Genomic DNA, 22,641 nt, shown 5'->3' on the forward strand with positions numbered 1-22,641 from the left:
GTGGCCTCAGGGCTACTCATGTGCTGAAGCAGGGGACTGCCAGAAGGTGTTTCCCTGACCCTGGGGCCCCCAGCCAGGGGCAAGGCTTGCCTTTCACCTCCCTGCTGCCATTGCTTCCTGAGTGGCACAAGGAAGCCTGTGGAGGACAGGGTGGTGGGGGCTGCCCGGGAGGGGCTGAGGCCTGAGTGGTTCTGCTCGCCCTGCCCAGGGAACACCAGCTGGCTCATGAGCCTGGAGAACCCGCTCAGCCCCTTCTCCTCGGACATCAACAACATGCCTCTGCAGGAGCTGTCCAATGCTCTCATGGCTGCAGAGCGCTTCAAGGAGCGCCGGGACACGGCCCTGTACAAGTCGCTGTCGGTGCCCGCAGCCGGCTCGGCCAGGCCCCCCGCGCCGCCCCGTGCCAACACAGGTGAGCCCTGCTGGACCCCATCTGGTGCGCGCCCTCCGACGGCAGTGGGGATGCGTCCGGGCTGGGGTCCCTGAGTCTTCCTGTCCGCCGCCAGCCTCAGGCATGGGAGGAGGCTGCCTGGGGGAGGACCCTGACGTTTGGGAGCCAGGCCCACTCCTGCAGAAGGGACTCCTTCTTTGATGACGTGGTACCCCCGTCAGCTGGTCCCACTCAGGGAGGCGTGGGCAGAGCCGTGTGAAGCCTGGGGCCTGTGCCCCACACCCTCCTTATGGTGCCCGCTGCATGGGGCCCCAGCAGGCAGCCGCTCTCTTGCTTGGGTTTGGGTTCGGATGCGCCGTGCACACAGCCTGCGCCTGCCTGTGCTCTCTTGGGCCCCTGCCTGGCTGGGCTGGTGCCGTCCTTCAGGCCACCGCCTGGCCCTCCCTGTGGCCACAGATGGTGCTCAGAGGCCAAGGACTGTTGGTGAGGAGGAGGCCCTTCTCCTCCCCAAGTGCCGCTCAAGCAGCCTGGAGAGCCAGCCGTGTGGCCGCTGCTCCCGCCGCCGCTGGCCCTCCCCTCTCTCTCTCCAGGCCCAGGCTGTGCAGGACTAGGGGTGCCTGTCCGCTGCTCCACCTGTGCACAGGCCCTCCTGCTGACTGGCCGCTCGCGTCTCCCTTGCAGTGGCCTCTTTCTCCTCCCTGTACCAGTCCAGTTGCCATGGAAAGCTGCACAGGAGCATTTCCTGGGCAGGTATTCGCGTGTCTCTTTAAGGAGAGCGGTGTTGGCCGCGGAGCACCGCTCTGCCTCGTAGATGCTGTCCTCATCGCCCCTCATCTGCTCTCCCTCCGTGGTCCCGTCCGTGCCTCTCCTGGCCCTGTGGGAGCCCGGCCCCGACTCGCATGAGGACGACTGTGCACAATGCCTTTGCTTTGCCGGCGGGAACCCCTCTGCCTCGCGCCCTTGGGGCTGAGCTCTGTTCCCAACCCGGAGGGGCCCTCCCAGCCCCTTCTTCAGTCCCGAGGAGGTGACATGGGCAGCTGAACCCCATCCAGAGCCGGGGACAGCTCTTCGGGGGCCGGTCTGGCCCTGGGGCTCAGCTGAGCTGATCTTGTTCTGGTCTCTGGGTGTCTGATTGGCTTTGCAAACGCACAGATTGGGCTGTCTGCCTTTCACTGTGGGTGGGCTGAGGGCCCTGGCGAGGAGTGTTTGACCTGCAGGGATAGGGACTCACCCCCCTGTGTCCCATGTGTGGGCAGGAGCCAGTGAGCAGAGGGCAGCGTGCAGATGGGTTCCGGCAGCAGCTAACGGACTGCGCACGTGCAGGGCTGTGCCAAGCCCGGGCTGCCTAACCCTCTGCGGGTGCTTCCTGCCCCCGACGCCGGCTCGGGAGTGCTGCTGGGGGGCGTGGCGCCCTGTCTAGCACACGCGGCTCCGGGTCTGGCCTGGACCGGGAGCGCGAGCGTCCAGTCCCCAGAGCGGGCATCCGGTCCCAGTCTGCACCCAGGGACCTCCCCGCATCCCGCCTTCCCGGGTCGGCAGGGAGGGGCTCTGGGCTCCTCCCTGGGGGCGGGTCTCGGCGCGCCGCACCTCCTGAGCTGAGGCCCCATCCCGCCTCGGTGGCTCCGCCCTCTCCAGACCTCCGGTCCTCGCCCACCCGCCTTGCAGGTGGAGCAGAGGCGGTTTCTGTGCACAGTGGAACGGGTGGGCGGGGGTTAGAGGAGCCAGACGCCGCCTCATCCTGACTCCTGGGGGCCCTGGCTCCCCTCGACCCCCCAGCGTGCCCTCCAGCCGGCCTGATGGGCGGGGCGGCTTAGAGTCCCCGTGGAGGAAAGCCGGAGGCAAGGCTCTGCTGGGGGTCCCGGGACCCTCTCGCGGGGAAAGGCTGTAACCTCAGGCCGTGTGTGCTCCTGGGGGCCGGGCCAGCACCCAGCAGCCCTGGCTGTGTCCCCGCAGACTCTGCGGTAGTCCCGGAGGAGGGAAGCCTGGGAGAGGCGGACTTGTCGGTGGAGCCCCCCGAGTTGGAGGACTTCGAGGCAGCACTAGGTGCAGACGGGCGCTGTCAGTGCACCGAGGCTTACAGCAGGGTGAGAGCAGGGGGCGTCCGGGGCGCGGGAGGAGGGCTCTGGGGAGAAGAGACGGCCTGGGCGGCTCTGCCTCCGGCTTTGCAGCCCAGCAGCCCAGCATCGATGTGCTCTCCACTCTGGCAAGGCTTTTGTTCCCCTTTTTCATCTAAAAAGTGGATATTCTTCCAAGCCCCCTGTGCGCGGGCAGTCTGGGATTTCCCAGTGGCCCATCTAGGTGGGAGCAGATGCCAGCATCCTTTGGCGTGTGGGGCGCTTGGCTTCCCTGCTCTGCACGGGGCACAGGCAGGTGCTCCCCTGCTGGGTGGGACCATCAGCTTGGCCTGGCGACTGCAGCCCTGAGCTAGAGGACAGGTGGGGCCTAACTGCCTCCAGGTAAACTGCACCAGGCCCGGTGGCACTCCTTGACCCAGGTTCTCTTTCGGCTTGATTTTTTCTAGTCGTCCTCAACCTCCAGCCAGGAAGAGAAGACGTTTCGCACAGAGGACCCGGCTGCCGGGGGCATCCCCGTGGGGCACGCTGCCTGCTTGGAGGGAGCCCGGGCCCACACAGGCCTCTCCTTCCAGCCCTCGCAGCCCCTGAGCAAGTCAAGCTCTTCCCCTGAGCTGCAGACCCTGCAGGACATCCTTGGGGATCCTGGGGACAAGGCTGACGCTGGCCGGCTGAGCCCCGAAGCCAAGGCCCGGTCACAGTCAGGGCTCCTGGACGGGGAAGGCTCTGCCTGGTCAGCCCCAGGCGAAGAGATCCGGGGCCGGGGCCCTGCCGAGCCTGAGGGTGCCTTGCCTTCCAGCTGCCCCCGCTCTCCCAGTGGCCTGCGGCCCCGTGGCTACACCATCTCTGATTCAGCCCCATCACGCAGGGGCAAGAGGGTGCAAAGGGACACCTTCAAGAGTAGAGCTGGGACCTCTAATACTGAGAAGGTGCCAGGCATCAACCCCAGGTGAGCCTCACCCTCCCGGGCTGGCACTCCCAGGCATGCCCCGAGGGGACGTGGTGGCTGCGTGGCCCTGGACAGAGTAGACTGGGGTACTGGCCCATGTGGCCTCTCCTCTGTGGCTGGTCAGAGGTCCTTCAGCTCTGGGGCTCAGGTTCTATTTGTCAGGGTCCCGGCCAGCACGGTCCCAGCCACACACACACAGAGACACACACACACACACACAGAGACACACACACACACACACACGCACACACGCACAAACACAGACACACAGACACACACATGCACACAGCCACACACACATGCCCCCCGTCTCCCTCTGCAGCTTTGTGTTCCTGCAGCTCTACCACTCACCCTTCTTTGGTGACGAGTCCAACAAGCCGATCCTTTTGCCCAATGAGGTGGGTGTGCCTTCTGGTCCCTACCGGGTCCCCCTGGAGCCTAGACGGGGACAGTGGGGCGCCCTGGGACGTGGGTAGGGCGGGGCGGCACGGGTGGTCCTGCCCTGGGCTCAGGCGGGGCTCTGTTCCTGCAGTCCTTTGAGCGGTCTGTACAGCTCCTCGACCAGATCCCGTCCTACGACACGCACAAGATCGCTGTCCTGTATGTGGGAGAAGGCCAGGTGAGGCCGCTGGGCTGGCAGGAGTCGGCCTGGGTGCAGGGGTGTGGTGGGGGCTTCTGAGCCATCCGCAGAGCCCAGTTACCGCACGGCTGTGAGGGTGTCGGGCTTGTTGAGCTCCGAGCCAGTGCTGCCCTGGGGCTGGGGTCAGGGGAAAGGGTGTGGGGCAGTGCATGAACACAGGTGGGCCAGAGTGCTGGACTGTGGAGGGGGAGGTGGCACTGAGCAGAGGCACAGAGAACGTGAGGGAGGTGAGCGTGGTGTAGGCCTGGCGGGCAGCAAGGCCACTGGTGGGTGCACACCCTGTGCTTGAGGACTGGTGCAGAGCGAGCACTGGGCAGGGGTCGGGTGGGACGGGGAGGGCCTCGCAGGCCGCTGTGCACTGCACTTCCGTTCCCAGTGAGGTGGGTGGGCCTCAGACGGGCCTCCGTGGAAGCAAAGGCTTCCACAACTCGGCCTCAGTCTCCGAGGCATCCCTCTGGCCGCGTGGGGACGGTCCCAGTGAGGGAGGAGCAGGCGGTGGGGGCTGAGGCCCCCCCCCCCCCCCCCCCCCGGTGTCTGGAAGGTGGAGCTACCAGCTGGCTCACTGTGAGAGAAGAGGGAGAAGGATGGCCCAGCTGGGCCGCTCTGGCGTGAAGTGGCCCGGCACCCAGCCGGGTCCCCAGACTGCACCAGTCCACTGCTCGGGAGCGGGGCAGGGCAGGGGCAGGGTGCAGAGGGGGCACGGCCTGGGGGCAGGTGCCCAGTGCTCCTCTCCCACAGAGCCACAGCGAGCTGGCCATCCTGTCCAACGAGCACGGCTCCTACAGATACACGGACTTCCTGACGGGCCTGGGCAAGCTCATCGAGCTCAAGGACTGCCAGCCAGACAAGGTGTACCTGGGGGGCCTGGATGTGTGCGGCGAGGACGGCCAGTTCACCTACTGCTGGCACGACGACATCATGCAGGGTGCGCACCTTCCCCTGGCATGTGTCCCCCCGACCCCACTCCTGTGGGCCCGCCCTTGGGGGGCACAGGAGTGTCCAAAGGCTGGAGTTCACCAGCCTGGGCACTGAGGCCGCGATGGGGCTGGCAGCTCTGCTTCCAGGAGCTCTGCCCTCAGGAGGAGCCAGTGCTGCGGGCCAGGCATCAGGCTGGGGCTTCTGGAGACCCAGAGGCGCCCTAGCCTCGGCCCCCACCCCAGCCTGAGAGGCTCAGCTGGCTGTTCTGCCTTGCAGCTGTCTTCCACATTGCCACCCTCATGCCCACCAAGGACGTGGACAAGCAGTGCTGTGACAAGAAGCGCCACCTGGGCAATGACTTCGTGTCCATCGTCTATAACGATTCTGGCGAGGACTTCAAGCTGGGCACCATCAGGGTGAGGGCCTGGGGCTCCCTGGCTGGAGCGGTGTGTCTGGGGAAGTGCCCTCTGGTGCATGCTGAGTGCAGGCGGTGCGCTGTTGGGGGCGGCATGGTGACAGGAGCTTTGGCCTGCGCCAGGGTCCCCTGCTGCCAGCAGGGACAGGCGGTGCCGAGCCCATGCCTTTCCTGTAACAAGAACACTGCGGTGGCCCCACCACCTCCTGGAGCATGGCAGTGCTGTGGTGTGAGGGGAGCGATGGTGTGCCCTCGGGCACCCAGCCGGTGCTGCCTGTTCATGACGATGGAGCACCTTCTTCCCTGGGTCCCCTTGTATCCGTGCACAGCAGTTGTGGGGGATATGGTATCATCCCCTCTCTGGACAGGATGTTGTGGCTTGAGGTCCCTCAGGGAGGAGGTGAGCTCAGCTGGGAGACTTGTTAACAGGGAGAAATGTGGACGGCGGCTGTGAGGCCAGCAGAGCCCAGGTGGCCAAGGGGCTGGGGACCAGAAGCGTTTGGATTTATCCTGAACCCAGTGGCAAGGGGAAGCCTCAGAGGAGATCATGAGACACAGACCCCAGGCTGTGGGCAGAGAACCCAGCAGAGGCTGGGGTGCCTGTGGGGTGCGAGCATGGCCATGTGCGGGACAGCACCCTGGGAGGAAACCAGGGAGGGGTGTGGGGCTCTGCGGTGAGGTGAATAGGGGCCTGGACATGCCTCCGCCGGCTGCTCTTAGTTGGCAAGGGGGCAGGTGTCCGCTGGGTAGCAGCATGTGGTGGGTGACTGTGACCTTAAAACTTTGGCCAGCCAGCTGTGGGGTTGGTTGGGTTTCGGAAGGTAAGGCCATCGAGGGGAGAGGTAAAGGGGAAGCATGGGTGCGTGGGTGCTGGTGGTTAGCATCTGATGCCAGTGCGGCTGCTGCCCTCCTGAGCTCCATGAGGTGACCCCTGCTGCTGTCTGGGCAGGGCCAGTTCAACTTTGTCCATGTGATCATCACCCCCCTGGACTACGAGTGCAACCTGGTGTCGCTGCAGTGCAGGAAAGGTGAGGCCCAGGGCAGGCAGGGTGGCCGCGGCCTCGGCCGTGTGTGAGCTCCCTGTCTCCCCCAGACATGGAGGGCCTCGTGGACACCAGTGTGGCCAAGATCGTGTCTGACTGCAACCTGCCCTTTGTGGCCCGTCAGATGGCCCTGCATGCAAATGTGAGTGGAGGGGCAGCGGGGGTGGCAGGTGAGGTGGCCCACAGTCTCCAGGTGGAGGCTCACCGCTTGCCTGCCCCGTGCCAGATGGCCTCGCAAGTACACCACAGCCGCTCCAACCCCACTGACATCTACCCCTCCAAGTGGATCGCCAGGCTGCGTCACATCAAGCGGCTCCGTCACCGGGTAGGTGGGCAGGCTATGGGCATGCCCCACGGGGCCTCCCTGCAGCTGGCTGCTCGAGCTCTGTCCCTCCCTTGCAGATCCGGGAGGAGGCCCACTACTCGAACCCCAGCCTGCCTCTGACACAGATGCACCCCCCAGGCCATGCCAAAGCCTCTGTGCAGGCCGCAGCAGAGCCTGTGCCCACCTATGAGACAGGCCAGCGGAAGCGCCTCATCTCCTCTGTGGATGACTTCACTGAGTTTGTGTGAGGCTGAGGGCGGTCATGCCTGGCCCCCCTGGGCTCCCGGATGCTGAGCGCTTGCCTGGGGCTCCAGTGGCAGCTGCCTGAGCCAGCGTGTGGCACAGGCACTGGGTGGTAGTTATTCGTGCAGAAATAAAAGTGCTGTGGCCGGCACCCTGACAGAGACACGGGTCACAGTCAGCCAACTTTTATTTGACTTTGTCTGCTGGGGAGGGATCAAGGCTACAGCTGTGGCCATGCCCATTGCCACGGTGCATCCCGCAGTGTGCTGTCAGGGCCTTGCCCCTGTGGGAGATGGCATGTGCACTTCCCGTTCACTGTCACACATTCACCTGCCCCAGCCCCGGGAGCCAGCCCCCAGGGAGGGTCTCCCCTGACCCGGGGCCTCTGCCATGCACCTAGTCCTATCCCCACCCAGACCTGACCAGCAGGCCCAACCCCATCCTGGGCAGGACAGGCCGCTTTGGTATCAAGCTGCCGTGGGGTGGTTGTGCTCTTCCAACTGTCCCATCCCAGCACCTGCCCAAGGCCATAGCTGGGGCCAGGAAGCGGCTGTCACTTCACTGGCCCCAGCCAGGTGGGCAGGTTATCTGGGGAGGAGTGCTAGCTCTGCACTGACAGCGGGCACAGGGCCATTTCAGCCACTAGGCTTTTCAGCCTTTGTGAAAGGGCAATGTACAAAAATATATACATTTTAACCCCGTATAAATTATTGACGATAGACACACAGACAGCAGCTAGAGATAAGTGTGCTCAGCAAGGGGGCAGGAAAGGTAATAATTTAGGGGGAAGGTTAACAGGGAGGAGGGTGCAGGGTCCCTCCCTGCAGCCTGGATCCTTAGCAGTGGGAGGTGTCTGCCTGCCCAGGGGGTGGGCTGGGCACAGCCGGCTGTACCTGAGGACTGGGAAATAAATTAGCATCTTGGAGGCTGGGCCCTCTGTCCAATACTGCTGCACCCTCCCTTGGGGAGAGGACCCTGGGTCCTGGCTGGCCGTGTGGCCTCTGTAAAGTGCTAAAGCCCACAGAGCGATAGACTAGTGCTGCTCACGCCCCGGGGGACCTGCATGCGGCTGTTGCCTGGCCTGGGCCTCGAGGATGGCGGAAGGGAATACCGAGCGGTGTCTGCTCCGGTTCTGAGGGCCCAGCATGAGGCACCCCCCAGAGTCAAGGCCTGAGCCCAGTCTCCAGGGACTACGTGCTGCAAGGGTGGACCTTGTTCTTGGCCCGCAGGGATACGCGGCAGGGGCCTGCTGACAGGCGTATGCCTCGATTGGCCTGGGCAAGGTGGCCGGGCAAGGCTGGCTGGAGGCCTGGGGAGGGGCCCGCGGGAGGCGAGGCTGGAGGCCCTCTCGTCTTGTGGCCCCGCAGGTTCTGCAGCCGCTGCTCCAGCTGGTAGACGTCCTCTGTAGCCTGGTTGAGTCGGTCAAACTGGGCAAGTAGGGCCTCAAATACAGTTTGGAGGCGGGAGGGCTCAGGCTCACCCCTTGGCCCCAGCCGGTCCAGACCCACGCTCAGCCCCTCCAGCTGGCTGGAAGTGGTGGAGGGTCGTGAGGCGTCAGAGCCCCCGCTCGGTGGGGGCCCGTCGGGGGAAGACTTGGAGGCCCTGGACGAGTGGGAGGGCGGTGGCTCCATCCCTTCAAAGCGGACTTTGTGTCGGAACTGGGGGCGGCACAGGGGCTCGGTCAGTCCGGCTGCGCCCTGGGCTCACCTGGGCCCAGGGCGCGTCCCTCTCCCCCCCACTGGGCCGTACCCACCTCCTTGACCTTGCTGAAGCCCATCCAGAGGCGTAGCCTGCGCAAAAGCAGTTCTACCATCTCGTAGTCCTGCGGCTCCCAGGCTGGACGGTAGAGCTCCCCACGCAGGGTGTGGTACCGCCATCGGAGAAGGATGGCCCCCAGCCTCAGGGCGCCCCACAGCCGCAGGGCCCAGAGCCCTGTGCACAGCAGAGGGGCCAGGCGCCAGGACTCGGCAGGGCACAGGGGAGGGCCCCCAGCCCCTGGGCACAGCACCAGGAGTGCGCGGGCCACATTTTGAATGGAGTCCATGCAGGAGGAGACCAGCTGCAGGAGAAAGAGGCACGAATCAGGGGCACCCCCGGCTGGCTACCCTCCCCCATGGCCCGTCCATCACCCACCAGAACAGCCAGTTGGGTGTAGGCCACAGCGAGCACCACCAGGCCCAGGGCCGCCCCCACCAGCTCGGGCAGGGCCCTCCACAGCGTCTTGCCCAAGACCGACCACTGGCGCACGAACCGCAGCTGCTGGGCGGCCTGTGGAGGAGGGACGTCAGCCGCTGAGCCGCCCCGCCCCGCCCCGCCCCGCCCCGCCCCGCTCTCACCTTAACCAGGAGCAGGAAGAGCAGCGAGGCGGCCAGGCCGCGGGCGGCGGCGCTCAGCTGCGCCACCTGCTCGAAGCTGGTGAAGCGGCGCGGCCGGCGGCGCACGAAGCGGGTCCACTGGCGATCGGCAACACCCAGCTGGGCGAGGCGAACAAGCGCCGCGGCCGCCGACAGCGCCACCAGCAGCCAGCGTGCCCAGGTCCCAGGTCGCGCTGCGCGTGACCACCCCTCCCTGCGCCAGACGCGCGCCTCGGCCGCGGAGAAGTAGAGCGCGAAGAGCAACAGGCCCACCTGCGGGCGGGGCGGGGCCGGCGGGTGAGGGGGCGGGGCGGGCGGCGCGGGGCGGGGCCACGCGGGCGGGGGCGGCGCGAGCGGCGCGGGGCGGGGCGACGCGGGGAGGGCGCGGGGCGGGCGGCGCGGGGCGGGGCGACGCGGGGAGGCGGGGCGGGCGGCGAGGGGCGGGGCGAGGGGGCGGGGCGAGGGGCCGGGCTCGCGGGCGGGGACAGGCGGGCGATGGGGCGCGGGGGAGGGCGGACCGAGGTGAGCAGCGGCAACGACAGGCCCGCGCTGAGGCGCTGCATGGCGAAGGGGCGCACGCTGAGGGCGGCCACCACGTGTCCGGCTGCGGGGAACTCGAGGCGCAGCGTGACGGCGGCGTGCAGCCCCACTGCCGGGCTGTAGCGCGTGAGCTCCACGAACACGGCGCGGCTCCTGCGCGGAGGGCAGGGTGAGGCGGCGGCCCGGGGGTGCAGGCGGGCCGCTGGGCCTCCCGGAACGGTCCGGGCTGCAGGGAAGGCAGCAGGGCGGGCGGGCGCAGCGCCCACCTGTTGTCGATCCAGTTGTGCAGCCGCAGGAAGCGCAGACGCGCGCGGCTCTCCTCCAGGCTCGGCCCCAGCTCCTGCACGTAGCCCCCGCTGTGGTACACGGCGCAGTAGCCCCGAGACCAGACGCTGCAGAGGGGGCAGAGTCAGGCCGGCCCCCGCCCCGCAGAGACCTGCGGGGCCCTGAGAGGCAAAGCCCGCCGGGGCGGGGTCTCCCCCACCTCCGGGCCTCGGGCAGCCCTCTGCTCACCCCAGCAGGTCGGGCTCCGAGTAGGCCCAGGCCGCAGAGCCGTTGCGGGCAGTGCTGCCCCAGCCAGTGCCGAAATGGCCGGTGCTGAAGCTGCTTGCGGCTGCTGAGCATGGGCTGGCCCCCGAGCCGGCGGCGTCTGCGCACAGTGCTGGAAGCAGAGGGGCCAGAGCGCACGTGGCCAAGCCAGGAGCCCTCACGGCTTAGCGCCGGGCTGAGTGCCACGTGATCTCAACCACCCCTCCCAGCAGCCCGGAAAGTTGGTGTCACCGTGTCACTTACAGGCAAGGACACTGAGGAAGGAGAGATAAAGGTCACACAGCCAGGAAGCTGAGCCCAGAACCCAGACAGAGGCTTTTCTCTAGAAAAGGGCCAGGGAAGGAGTGGCGCCTGCCCAGCTCACCTTCTTGCAGCCGCACCTGCCGCAGGCGTGGGGGCCCCAGCTCTGGGTCGGACTGGTTCCCGTGGACGTAGGGGAGCAGCACGCGGGACATCCAGGGCCAGAACTCATCAGACCTACCCGCGCCAGGCACGGTCACATGCTCTGCCCTTAGGCTCCCGCACCCACACGGGGCCAGAGGCCCCGAGAGCACCGCTCCTGCGGCCCAGCCTGCCCTGCTGCTGCCCAAGGGGGTGAGGCAAGACCCAGGGCCCTCAGCCTTGGCCTGCTGACAGCTGGAGACAGGCAAGGGCAATACAGAGCCACCCTGGGCACTATAGGGTGTTTGGCAGTAAGTATTCTGGTTGCTGCCCATCGCCAGCAGAACCCACTCCAGTCCTGACAACCAAAACTGTATCAAAGCACTTCCCAATGTCCCCTGGGAGCTGGGCTGGACCAGGGCAGGATTAAGGGGGCCCCAGTGGGCCTCAGCACCACCCAGGTCCAGCAGACAGACGTGTGCATGTGTCGGGGCGGTGGGTGAGGGGGTCTGTACCGGGTGATGGCCAGGAAGGCCTGGCTGTCCAGCTCCTGTTTGATGGCACTCTGCAGACGGTAGGCGTGGCTGTGGCATGAGGTATCACCATAGTTGGCCAGCAGTGTCACCAGCAAGAAAGCCATGTATACCAGGAGGCTCTGGGGTGCAGGGACAGCACTGGGGTCAGCCAGTCCTGGCCCGGCCCACCGTGGAAGAGCCGGGCTTCTAGACTGCTGGACAGCAAACTGCCAGCTTACTGCTGGGAGAGGGCAGCACGTGCACCCTGACTGCACCCTGCCTGGGGCAGACATGTGGTCCACTGAGGACCAAGAAGCCATGGCCAGGGCCGTGCAAGGTCAGGCAGGAGCAGGCATCTGAGCCGGGTCCGAGGAAGGGAGCAGCAGGGGCTGGGAGCAGCCAGAGTCCAGGGAGATGGAGTCAGGGAAGGGGCTGCACAGCCCTGGACCACCTGCCAAAGGCCCTTCTAGGGTCAGGAAGGAATGCCTGTGAGGCATTTGAAAAAGGCTGGACCTCTAGGAACATGTGGCACTGGCACCACGGCCTGGGCTCACCCTCAGCATCCCGTGCAGCCTCTTAACCTTCCGGGCTTCCTCCTTTGCCAGGAAGAGGGCAAAGCCATGGGGGGGCCGCACACGGGGTACACGTTCGCTCACGGGAGTCACAGCCGGACTCTCCACCAGGGAGTCATCCTCATCGGGGTGCAGCCGTTTGGTCACCAGTGAGAAGTACAGAGCTTCCAGCAGGACCTGGGTGGGGGTGCCGTCAGAGGGGCCCAACAGTGCCAGTGCATGGCAGCCTGGCCCACTGAACACCACTCACCTTGAGCGGCTCCCAGCCAAGGAATGAGGCCAGAAAGCTGGAGCTGCTTGAGAGAAGCCACAGGACACTCACACCAGAGGGGAAGCTGGCGCCGACCCACCCTGAGAGCCCCACGGCCACAGCCACCAGGAACAGGCTGAGCCCATGGGCCAGGGGCGCACACCAGGCTGGCAGCAGTCGCTTCCGCAGACCCTCCACCAGCCCTGGGAAGGCAGAGACAGACAGCTGACAGGCAGCCCAGAGGCAGGGGCAGGGAGGGGCGCCCGGGGACCCATGAACGCACCTGGCCCACAGAACTGTGCCGACAGGGGCAGCTCCCAGGTCAGGCCAGGGCTGGGCGGCCTCCCCTCCCTGTCCCCCTGCAGCAGCAGCATCTCCGTCCTCTCCCCAGGGGCACTGGACCTGAGGTACAGGAGGGGCGGCCAGCACGCACCCGTCAGCCGCTGCCTCTGCGCACCTGTACGGCCTCCCTGGGCCTGTGCACCTGCTCCGTCCGTGGAGGGGACATGGCCCCAGCCAGGGTGGATGTACTGCAGGGGCTCACATGGGGCGCGGGGGAGAGCTCCTAAATCAGCCTGCTCCTCAGCCTCAAAGTCCTCGGCATGTCCCCATGCTTCCTGTGTCCACCATCCGAGAAATCCTCACCCCACGTCCCTACTGCTCCCTGCAAACTAACTGCAGCTTGGTGTGAAACCTGCCTACAAGCAGCCTGCATGCAGGGCAGGACTCGGCAGGGAGGCTGGGGACCGGGGGGACCTCAGTGCTGTGTCGCCCTGAGTCAGACCTGCCCTGGGCTCTGGAGACCCTCCGGAGCAGCAGCTTAAGGAGAGCTGTCGGAACCCGGATCTCAGGACAGGCTTCCTACTGGAGGTACTGGGGTGGCCCACTTAGAATACTGCCCTAGGATTTCCCCGTATTATAGATTTGTTTAATCGGTGGACAGTTCCTTCATAAAGAGCGCATCACATCACGATTATCTGTATTCGTAAAATGATTCAAGAAGCTGCCCCTTTTTCTTTGTGTTCCGTGACAACTCATCTTAGTAATTTTTGGTTGCTTGACAATAAGAGTTAAAAGGAATGGAAATACAGATATTAAAACAGATTATAGACAAAAAAGCAGCATAAGATACATCGATGTGAATCTTTGTTACTAAATTGAAAACCAGCCAAAAAATTGAGATGTTTCTAAAAATGTAAAATCAAAATAATCTCAAAAGAAAAGATGGGATATTTAAAAACCCACCAGTGATTCCTCATCACAGCCAGTCCCTGCGGCCTCCCTCACTGGCCGCCTTTCTGTTCCCCACGCATCCCTCACTGCTGCTGCCCTCAAGGGAATGTTTGCTGGGCTCGAGGTGACCCCACGAGGTTCACTCAACAGATGGGGAACTCAGAGGCCAAGGAGCACCCCAGCCTGTGCTGGGGGAGCAGCTGGATGGCATGAGGCCAGCCCCAGAGGGGAGCAGGGCTTCTTGGCCCAGGTCCCCGACCCCCGCCCTCCACTCTGGGGCCAGGCACTCACAGGCCAGGGAGCGGGTCCGCTTCAGCCTGAGCGTCCTGGGTGGGCGCCAGGCTGCTGGCCCCTTCTGCAAGGATCTGCCGGATCAGGTCTTCATCTGGAGAGCAGGACATGTCAGGGGTGCACGGGTTCCTCCCACCCCAAACCTTGCACAGGGGACCCTCCTGGGGAATGCTAGGAGACCACCCTCCCCAGCCCTGCTCACCAGAAGCTGAGAAGTATTTGGTAGGCAAGGAGGGGCTGACCAGGGAGAGACCGTCGTCTTCTGTGCCCAGCATATGGCCCATCCGGCCTTGCGCCAGACGCTGCAGGGTGCTCCCGATGGATGGGTCACTCAGCAAGTCTGGCCAGTTGAGCGTCCCTTCGCTGGATGGCCAGCACACCAGGCTGTAGGAGACACAGGTCAGCAAGGGGAGTCTGGGGGACACGGCTGCCCATACCCAATTCAAGTCCAGAGACAGGTGATGTGGGACTTCTGAGCAAATGCCCCGGGGACAGTGTGTGGAGACACTCAGGGCCACAGACACTGGACAAGGACACCAGACGCCCACACTGGGACATGTGAGGCATGGCCGACCCATGCCACGGCTCCCACTTTCTCCAGGGACCCCTACCTTTTAGAATCATCCAGAAATAAGTCATTTTTAATTTGTCCCGCAAAAGCCTGTTGAGAAGTGCAGAAAGCTTCAGACTCTGGGCTGCCCAGAGGCAGCAGGACCCACCCAGCTCAGCCAGGGACCCTGGGGAGCCCCCACCTCAGCACGCAGCCCTGGGAAGGTGAGGAAGGAGCTGTCCAGCACAGATGAGTCCAGGCAGCTGTCCACGTCCAGAACCTGCTGGCCGGAGGGGGTGGAACTCGGGCCCCCAGCCACCTGCAGGGACAGGCTGGTGGTCAGTGGGAGGCGTGCCCCTCCTGAGCAGTCTAGACTTGGCCTGTTCTGAGAACGTCCCAGATTGCACGCATTCCACAGCCGTGCTGTCCGGTACGGCACACTGGCCACGTGCTGCTGTGGGGCACTTGCGATGGCTGATGCGACCGAGGAACAAACATAAACAGCCACAGGCGGCTGGTGGTCACAGGGCTGGACCCCTGGTCACAGCACGAAACCCTCTCTCACGAGATGCTGGACGGGACTTGCCGCAGCACTGGCGGGTCTGCCTGCACGCTCCTGAGGGCGGGGGGCTGCCGTTCCCTCTCCCTGCACTGCCCCCGACTGGCTTTGGGGTCAGCGTAGTGCTGGCCTCACGGGAGTTCTTTTGCGGGTCTCAGCAAGGAGGTCGGTTCCCCTGGAACTGCCTGGTAGAAGCACCAGGAAGGCCAGCCAGGCTGCTCTCTGGAGGAGGTTTTAAACCAGGAATCCCACCCCTTTACTTGCTATGGGGCTGCTCAGACTTTCTGCGCCCTCCCGAGGCCTGGGTAGCGCATCTTCCTGGGAACTTGTCCGGGTTCCCTAAGGCGTGCGCTGTGCTGACGCACAGGAGTCCGCGGGGCCCCAGCAGTGCGCCCCTCAGGGCACCCAGTTTCTGCAATCGATCTCTTTCTCCTCTGGCGGCCCAGTCAAGCACGCGTCAGGGCCGCCTGCCCTCGGGCTGCCACACTGACCACAGCCCTGGGCAGAGGCACCTGCCCCCGCCGCCCCGCCCCCTGGAGCCCCTGCCCCCAGCCTACCCTGCTGCGGGACATCCGGAAGAGGAACAGGATGACTAGGTACACGGGGTAGACAACCACGCTGGACACCAGGCCAACGGCGACCGTGTCGGCACTCAGCGGGATCAGACTGGACACAGGCCCCACGCTGCGTGGCAGGAGAGAAGAGACGCAGGCGGGGTCAGGCTGGGAAGGAGCAGGAAGGGGCGGGCAGAGGTGGGTCAGTCCGACCCCCTAGGCACCCACCTGTAGGCAGCATCTCCCAGGACCCCGTACCACACAGCATTGGCGCCCAGGAAGAGGCACATGAGGAGGACACAGCAGGTGGCCCGCTGGACGCGAGTGAAGCGGCTTCGAGGCGGCCGGTCCCATATGGAGAGCCAGATGTGCTTGTCAAAGAGGCCACGCTGCAGCTCAGCCACCAGACGGCGCCGGCACCGCTGCAGGGCCGCGTCACCTGTGGGCGGGCACAGGGCAGCTGCAGGAGGCCCGAGGCTCAGGCCACGCCCCCAGCCAGCGGGCAGGATGGGCCTTACTTGCTGCCAGCACCTCCTTCTCCACCAGACCCCCATTGGCCTCAGTCTCCACCGACAGCCAGTCGTTGACCAGGAAGAAGGTGCTGCGGGCTGTCTGCAGGTCCCTGACGATGACATGCTGCAGGAACCAGGCGGGGCTGAGCCCTGCAGACGGGGCAGGGGCAAGGTCAGGGCTGCGGGGCGCAGGGCGGGGAGGAAGGGGCAGCAGGCACCACCCGGACCTTTGTTGTCATGCCACACACGGATCTTCCACACGCTGCCCAGGCTGTGCGGGGTGGCGATCTGGAAGATGTCCAGGCTGTTGCGGTGGAAGGCTCTGTCCCCATCTAGGTGCCGGTGGCCGCTCCGGCTCTCCACCCCATAAAGCATGATACCCACGTGCGCCGTGGTACCTGGTGGGTGGAAGGGGAGGTGGCAGGACTCTGGCTGCCTAGGCAAGCTTGTCCCTCTGTTGACCTTCACTCTCAGACCCAGGAAGTCCTCCCTCCACACAGCCAACAGACGCAGACCTCAGATGTCAACCTGTTAAAGGAACGCCGACGACGACCGTAGGACCCAAGGGCCAGTCATCGGGCAGGCCGAGCAACTGCGTGCAGGGTACAGTCAGCTGCGATGTCCACTGGCCAGTGATGTCACACTTTCTCCAAAGTCCACAGGGACTAACCACTGTGCACCCTCCAGTCCCCACAGATTGCCAGACACATCGTGGTGCCTCCTGTCTCCCCGTGACAAACACATGTGACGTCTTACAGAAATGGGTTGCCAGCAGGGGGCCCAGCCAACAAAGGAAACACATGATTACGCCAGAGGTGAGACTGGCCTCCAGCCACCGGGGTGCGGGCACTGCCCTGAGAGGCCCAGGACACAGCTGCAGCATCAGGACAAAGGGGATGAGGCGCCGCAGGAAAGCCTCCCATTAAGAGAACTCAGGGGTTCTTCCCCGGGCGGGCAGTACAGACACTGCAAGGCCGGCAGGTGTGCGGCACCGAGGAGAGGCCCTCGCAGCGCCGGCCGCCCGACCAGAAGGCGAGCACACCGCGGCGGCCTCAGGGAGTCAGAGAGACGAAGCTCCTCGGTGCCCGTGCCCGACAGCCCCTGTCCCGCCGCGCGCAGTGCCAGCGCGCTTCTCGCGCCTGTGTGACCCGGAGCTCCCGAGGCCGTGAAAGGCATACTGTTTCTGCGATGATGACTCCTGTTCAGGAACGACCCCCAGCAAGGCTCAAGCCTGCTTCCGCGCGGCCTGAACACACACCAGCCCGGAGGCCTCCCGCATCGGCGGCACACCTGCTTCGTGCAGGATGTCCGCCTTCTTGGGGACAGCGACGGCGGGCCACAGGTGGCTGTGAGAGCTCTCGGGCGAGTGCCCCACACAGCACCCGGTGGACCGGGCCCCACCCCAGGCCCTCCGTCGTGGTGGTCTCCCTAGGGAAGGCGGCCTCCACACGCGAGAGCAGTCTCGGCTGGGATGGGAGCCCTGCCCTCACCTGAGCCTCGGCCCCAGCCGGTCTTCACCAGAATCTCGTACTTGAAGCGGCCTCCCTTCCCACAGAAAGGGATGACCTGGACCCGACTGACATCCAGCCGGTCCAGCCTACGCAGGATCACCACCATGACTGCGTAGGTCACCAGGCACACGGCGCACGTCAGCAGGACGGTGTAGTTCAGGCCCGAGGCTGGCTCCTGGGGACGTGGCACCATCAGGCCTGGGGACTGTGGGCCACGCCTCCCCTTCTCAGGTCCAAGCTGGGGCCTCCGGGACACCCAGAGGCATGGGGCCACTCACTGGGAAGATGAAGTGGACGCGGCTGGGGGGCACGAAGAGGCTGGCGCCGAAGGCGGTAAGGTGGCGGGTGAGGCAGACAGCCTGGCTGGGCGAGGTCTCCTCCAGGGGCAGGAGCCCCTCCGTCCGCCATGTCATCTCTGCCTCACTGAAGTACTGGCACAGCGACGCGTACAGGCCCACAGACACTTCAAGCGCCGACCAGTGGAAGTGGCTGGTCAGGTTCAGGTAGTACGTCCCACCTGGCTCTCTGGTCCTGGGAGAAGGTGGGTGTCGTGACCTGCCCTGCCCTGAGTTCCCAGTCAGGGCAGTGTTCTGGCCCAAGGACCTCTCAGCTGCAGCCACGCTTGCCAAGCTTTGCCAGGCCCAGCCTGCCCCCCACAGGAGCCCCCATAACCTTGGCACACACAGAGGTGACCACGGCCTCCCTGTTCTCAGACACCAGCTCCACCCAAGCCACCGAGTGCAGCCCGCTGTCCAGCCCAGCACTCTGCCTGCCCCCAGGCCCTCGGGCGCCTGCTCTGCCCTCCAGGGTGGGCACATGCTCACCCTGGGGCCATGAAGAAGGTGTAGGGCCTGTGGTCGCCTCCTGCCAGAGCCTCCAAGCCGATCTTCCTGCTGGCTGAGCAGTTATGCTCATTGGGCCAGGGTGCTGAATGCAGGTAGGCAGCCAGGTAGGGCTCAGGCTCCTCGGGCAGGTAGCTCCCTGGGGTGCAGGCATGGGGTGACTCGCCTGCCCCAGGCAGCTGGCACACTCTGGGGGACCCCCCTGGACCCCCCTCCACCAGCAGAGGCTGGAAGAACCTCCACCCCCACTCCACCCTTCACCGCCCTCCAGGCCTCCAGGACCCCGGGAACCAGGAGACAGACCACCACAGGCCACGTGTCGGGGTGTCTGCAGGAAATCCCTGCTCACCGGCCTCCCCCCAGCTACCTGCCCAGCTGACCGAGGATGGGCACCCACCGTGCAGCACCGTGTAGGTGAGCTGCAGGTGCAGCCCCGCCTCAGGGCTGCTGCTCTCGGGGGCGACCACCACGCTGACCGAGGCCTGGGGTGGGATGACAGCAGAGCTGGCAGGGACTCGCGGGCCCTGGGCCGCCTGGTCGGAGCTGTTGGGCACCTTCACGGTGATGGCACGCTCTGAGGCCAGCTGCCCAATGGGGATCTGGGCACCGGCCTGTGTCTGGAAGGCCATGGAGGCCACCTTGGTGGAGACCGTGTAGTTGCCAATGTAGCCAAAGGGGAAGGGGTTGGAGTCGACGAGGAAGATGAGCTGCACCACGTCGGTGAGGTTGGACAGGGCCCCGCTGAAGGCCGTGGGGATGGAGAAGTGGCAGCTGGGGCCTGAGGTGGCACCCTGGCACAGCAGGCTCCGCGGGTCTGAGCGCTTGCCCTGCGCCACGATCTCCTCGCCCACCAGCGTCAGAGGCTCCTCATCAAGCACACGGGAGCGCATGAGGATGCGCATGAGGGCCGAGGAGAGGTGGTAGGCCCTGGATGCCACCATCAGCGCCGGCAGCTCGGCCCCCAGCTCAGAGGGCTGTGGGCCCTGCATGTCTGAGCTGGCCAGGTGGATGAGGCCGCCTGTGGGTGGGGAGAGGTCAGGGGGCACTGTGGGGCAGCTGGGGAAGGGGCTGCTCCCCGCCCGCCAGCCCGCCCGCCGCACCAGTGACGTTGAGGATGCTATCTGCGATGGTGGTGGGTGTCCCCGTGCCTGCGGCCGTCTCCGCCTGCAGGACGAGCATCATGGCTTCCAGCTTGTGCAGAGTCTTCTTCAAACATGAGCGGCACACGAGCTCTGGGCTGGACGCCTGAAGGGAGCCCAACGATGTATACAGGCCCATTCCAGCCTTGCTGACCAGCCCTGGCTGGGGGCAGTTCCCACAGCCTGGCCACGCGTGCCGAGATTCCAGGGCGGTTCCCACCACCCACCTCCCCTCCTCAGGCTCTCCTAACCACCCTCCGTGCTGCTGCTGGAAGGGCCACCCATCCTGAGTCCCACCCACACGCAGCCCTGCCGACAGCCCTTCCCTGGCCCCACCCACCCACAATGGCCTGTCCAAATAGTGACACAGCCCTGCTGGCCCCAGCCACGTCCAGAGGCCTAGGAGCCACACGGCAGACCAGGCCAACCCTACCCAGAAGGCTCTGCTTCCTTCTCTGCAACCACCCACCAGCCTGAGCACAGTGCCACCATCAGGAGCGTGCCTAGCACACCCCAGTACCCACATGTGGAGTGACAGTGGTGGGTGACTTCTCCAGGCTGGAGGACCCAGGGTAGGTAAAACCAAAGGCCTTTCCGCATCTGCCATCCCCACCTCTGCTCCTCACACCCTGGGCCACTCTGCAGGGGCATCCTGGGGATGCCTGTGGCTCATGCCGGGACTGCCAACAATGAGCACACAGCCAGGCAGACTTGGTCAAGAAAAGCTTGGGGGCTCCGCAGGCCTGGACCTCGCCCTACCGTGCACTGGGCCAGTACGGCCGCGATCTGCTGGATGTCGTCCACAGTGTTGACCCGCAGGGAGACCAGAGTCTCAGTGACATTCTTGCGTATCTGGGCTCGAAGCTGTTGCCTGGGGTCCAACTCTGCTGCTGCAACCAGGGCTTGCTCATACTGCAGGTGGTGGGCACACAGCAGCAATCAGTAGGTGGCGGGCAGCCGTGTGGCCCCTCAGCTGCTGTATAACTGGGGCAGCAGCTAACCTCGCTGGTTTCGTCAGGGACAAGAGGTGGCTTTCCCAGGACCTCCTGCAGGGGCTGGAGGCACAAGGAGAGGAGAGGTGGGGAGGCCTAGTGGTGGGGAAGGCCTGCATGTGGCTACTGAGAGCAGCAGCTGTTTGAAGGAAGACAGGGATTTTGTCTGGCAGGAGCTGGGTACAGCCCTTTGGGGAATCCGGTCAGGAGCACGGTAACCGGCCTCCGCCACTGAGGGCAGACGTGGGACCCCTGCCCCTGCACTGACCTCGTTGAGCACAGTGATGAGGGCTAATGAGTACTCGATCACGTGCTGGGGGTCAGCCTGTCTCAGGAGCCCGGGCAGCATGTTCTCTGCGAGGCTGTGCAGCCAGGCCATGAGGTCAGGGGAGGCTCCTGGGGGCTCCGGCAGGGCGATGGCCAGAGACCTGCACACAGGCAGTGAGTGAACAGGGGGCAGTGAGGCCCCCAGCTCCCAGCCAGACCCTGCTCTTGGGCACAGGCTCACCTGTTAAGGGCAACCACGGAGGCGCCCAGCTGGTCCTGCACCGTCACGGCCAGGCCCACCTGGAAGTGGGGTGCGAAGCCGGGGGGAAGCACGGCCCCGTAGGCAGACAGGCTGCCCTTGTACACACAGAACTCCTCGCAGTGGCCCTGGCGACAGCGCCGCAGCAGCAGGGCATACACCAGCGGGGCACCCGCATCCTCTGCATCCTGCCAGCCTGCGGGCCCCCATAGGGTCACCAGGGCCCTGCAAACCCCACCTGAGGCCAGCCCACGCGCCCGCACCCGGCCTGGCCGCACTCACCCATGCACTCGAAGTGCACCTTGGTGGTGAGCGCGTGCACCGCTGCCAGCGGGAAGAGGCGGCAGGAGCCCCCCCGTGGGGGCCGGTTCGGGGCAAGGCGGATGGAGGCGCAGCCTTCCGCCTCGCCCGAGCGGCCCAGCACCGTGAGCGTGAACGTATAGCCCTCGCCGTCCTGTAGCACCCCGCGCCGCACAACCAGCCGCATGCCGGAGCTGCCCGTTGACGTGCTGGCCTCGTCCAGCACCAGCGTCTCGTTGCCGAAGGTGTGCGCGGCCCAGCGCTACAGGATGCACGGCGCCCTCCAGGCGGTCAAGGGGTCACCAGCCTCGAGGGCCCCGCCCCTGGCCCCGCCCACTCCGTGCCTCTGGTCCCCCTCCAGCTCCCAGCAAGCTCACCCCTTGTTTGAGGCCCCCACGGCAATTGGTGCAGCGGCCCTCCAGGTACACGTAGGAGCTGCGGCTCACTGCGAACACTGCCTGCGCCTTGCAGGACACACACTCCAAGGACACGATGGGCACCCGGCCCCTCCGGATCAGCACCTGGGCACAGGGTGGGATTACCGGGAGCCGTGCCCCAAGGCAGGGCCTCTGCTCTTGAGGCCCAGGCCCTAGTCTGCCCAGACAGCAGGGCAGTCAGGGCCCTGCCTTCTGCACCTGCCATTCCCCCTGCTGGGAAAGCTCTCCAGCTCCAGCCCACTGGTACTCAACCCAAAGGCCAGGTTGCCAGGGCCCTGTGAGCTCAGCCCTCCATGCAGTCATAGGGTTGTGTCTCCCAGCCTGGGCAGCAGGGTTCGTCTAAAGGAATGGACCACGGTAGGCTTATTTTCTGCAGCATCCGGCGCCCAGCTTGGGCCTGGCACACAGGCGGCGGTGGGTAGGTGCTTGCCTATGATGGTCGATGAGTGACCGCTGAGCCCAACCAGGCGGCTCCTCTGGGCATGCCCCTCACCCCCACCAGGGGCAGGACATTCCCCCAGCCCCGACAGAGCCGGGCGCACCTGCCTGCATCAGCAGGCCCCGCCCAGTGGCATCAGGATGCTGCCATGGGGGAGCCCCAGGGTGTCCTGATCCGCCTGGTTGGTCTGGGGAGGGTGCCTTGAGTGTGGCTCTAGGAGGGGGCGTGTTCCCCCAGCACGCTGAGGGGACTGTTACGCAGCGTGGCGTATGGCTGCTTGTGAGGAAGCCATGCTTCACAGGACGTTTGTTAGAAGCAGTAACTTAGAAAACCAACCACCTCGAGGCATCTGGAGCGACACCCCTGCCCCCGTGGCCGCCCCGCCCCGTGCCGCAGGGCCCAGGCCGAGCACTCACTGTCTGGTTGGTGGCCTCCTCCCTCCTGCCCGCCTTCCACACAGTCAGGCTGAAGGTGTACTCCACGCTGGCTTGCAGGCGCTCCCGGGGGAGGGTGACCGTGCTGCTCCCACGGGGCCCGAAGGTCAGCGCACACCCTCCTGTCTCACTCTGCAGCCCACAACGGGGGGCAGTGAGACCCCC

General features: G+C 65.6%; 2 protein-coding genes across 20 annotated transcripts in view; one reads left to right on the top strand and one right to left on the bottom strand.

The window, feature by feature from the left end:
• The window catches only part of TSC2 (TSC complex subunit 2), a 34,723-nt gene extending 27,543 nt beyond the window's left edge, over positions 1-7,180 (top strand). For 7 of the 17 annotated variants that reach the window (XM_057487821.1, XM_057487823.1, XM_057487824.1 and 4 more), the window contains 13 exons: positions 209-412; positions 982-1,141; positions 2,057-2,229; positions 2,345-2,475; positions 2,913-3,412; positions 3,735-3,810; positions 3,945-4,031; positions 4,791-4,977; positions 5,247-5,386; positions 6,335-6,413; positions 6,479-6,570; positions 6,655-6,753; positions 6,831-7,180. In XM_057487821.1, coding sequence (XP_057343804.1) covers positions 209-412; positions 982-1,141; positions 2,057-2,229; positions 2,345-2,475; positions 2,913-3,412; positions 3,735-3,810; positions 3,945-4,031; positions 4,791-4,977; positions 5,247-5,386; positions 6,335-6,413; positions 6,479-6,570; positions 6,655-6,753; positions 6,831-7,001 — 2,099 coding nt within the window. In that variant the 3' untranslated portion in view covers positions 7,002-7,180. Of the gene's footprint in view, positions 1-208; positions 413-981; positions 1,142-2,056; positions 2,230-2,314; positions 2,476-2,912; positions 3,413-3,734; positions 3,811-3,944; positions 4,032-4,790; positions 4,978-5,246; positions 5,387-6,334; positions 6,414-6,478; positions 6,571-6,654; positions 6,754-6,830 lie in introns of those variants that run through there. The other 10 variants (XM_036915967.2, XM_036915968.2, XM_036915972.2 and 7 more) reach the window with 4 other exon arrangements.
• PKD1 (polycystin 1, transient receptor potential channel interacting) overlaps positions 7,166-22,641 on the bottom strand; it is a 42,537-nt gene continuing 27,061 nt past the window's right edge. Inside the window, exons 16-46 of one of the 3 annotated variants that reach the window (XM_036915964.2) lie at positions 22,459-22,608; positions 21,544-21,687; positions 21,149-21,428; positions 20,849-21,062; positions 20,609-20,768; positions 20,108-20,260; positions 19,310-19,454; positions 18,607-19,227; positions 18,192-18,348; positions 17,646-17,898; positions 17,347-17,542; positions 16,084-16,254; positions 15,863-16,006; positions 15,573-15,783; positions 15,348-15,474; positions 14,434-14,550; positions 14,293-14,342; positions 13,884-14,065; positions 13,682-13,775; positions 12,441-12,559; positions 12,158-12,360; positions 11,890-12,084; positions 11,336-11,475; positions 10,804-10,916; positions 10,404-10,551; positions 10,157-10,282; positions 9,869-10,043; positions 9,333-9,623; positions 9,130-9,264; positions 8,750-9,055; positions 7,166-8,654 (exon numbers count right to left, since the gene is read on the bottom strand). In XM_036915964.2, coding sequence (XP_036771859.2) covers positions 8,187-8,654; positions 8,750-9,055; positions 9,130-9,264; positions 9,333-9,623; positions 9,869-10,043; positions 10,157-10,282; positions 10,404-10,551; positions 10,804-10,916; positions 11,336-11,475; positions 11,890-12,084; positions 12,158-12,360; positions 12,441-12,559; positions 13,682-13,775; positions 13,884-14,065; positions 14,293-14,342; positions 14,434-14,550; positions 15,348-15,474; positions 15,573-15,783; positions 15,863-16,006; positions 16,084-16,254; positions 17,347-17,542; positions 17,646-17,898; positions 18,192-18,348; positions 18,607-19,227; positions 19,310-19,454; positions 20,108-20,260; positions 20,609-20,768; positions 20,849-21,062; positions 21,149-21,428; positions 21,544-21,687; positions 22,459-22,608 — 5,988 coding nt within the window. In that variant the 3' untranslated portion in view covers positions 7,166-8,186. Of the gene's footprint in view, positions 8,655-8,749; positions 9,056-9,129; positions 9,265-9,332; positions 9,624-9,868; positions 10,044-10,156; positions 10,283-10,403; positions 10,694-10,803; positions 10,917-11,335; positions 11,476-11,889; positions 12,085-12,157; positions 12,361-12,440; positions 12,560-13,681; positions 13,776-13,883; positions 14,066-14,292; positions 14,343-14,433; positions 14,551-15,347; positions 15,475-15,572; positions 15,784-15,862; positions 16,007-16,083; positions 16,255-17,346; positions 17,543-17,645; positions 17,899-18,191; positions 18,349-18,606; positions 19,228-19,309; positions 19,455-20,107; positions 20,261-20,608; positions 20,769-20,848; positions 21,063-21,148; positions 21,429-21,543; positions 21,688-22,458; positions 22,609-22,641 lie in introns of those variants that run through there. The other 2 variants (XM_036915965.2, XR_005030853.2) reach the window with 2 other exon arrangements.

This window comes from Manis pentadactyla, chromosome 10 (assembly GCF_030020395.1).
Source record: "Manis pentadactyla isolate mManPen7 chromosome 10, mManPen7.hap1, whole genome shotgun sequence".
NCBI classification, from domain to species: Eukaryota; Metazoa; Chordata; class Mammalia; order Pholidota; family Manidae; genus Manis; species Manis pentadactyla.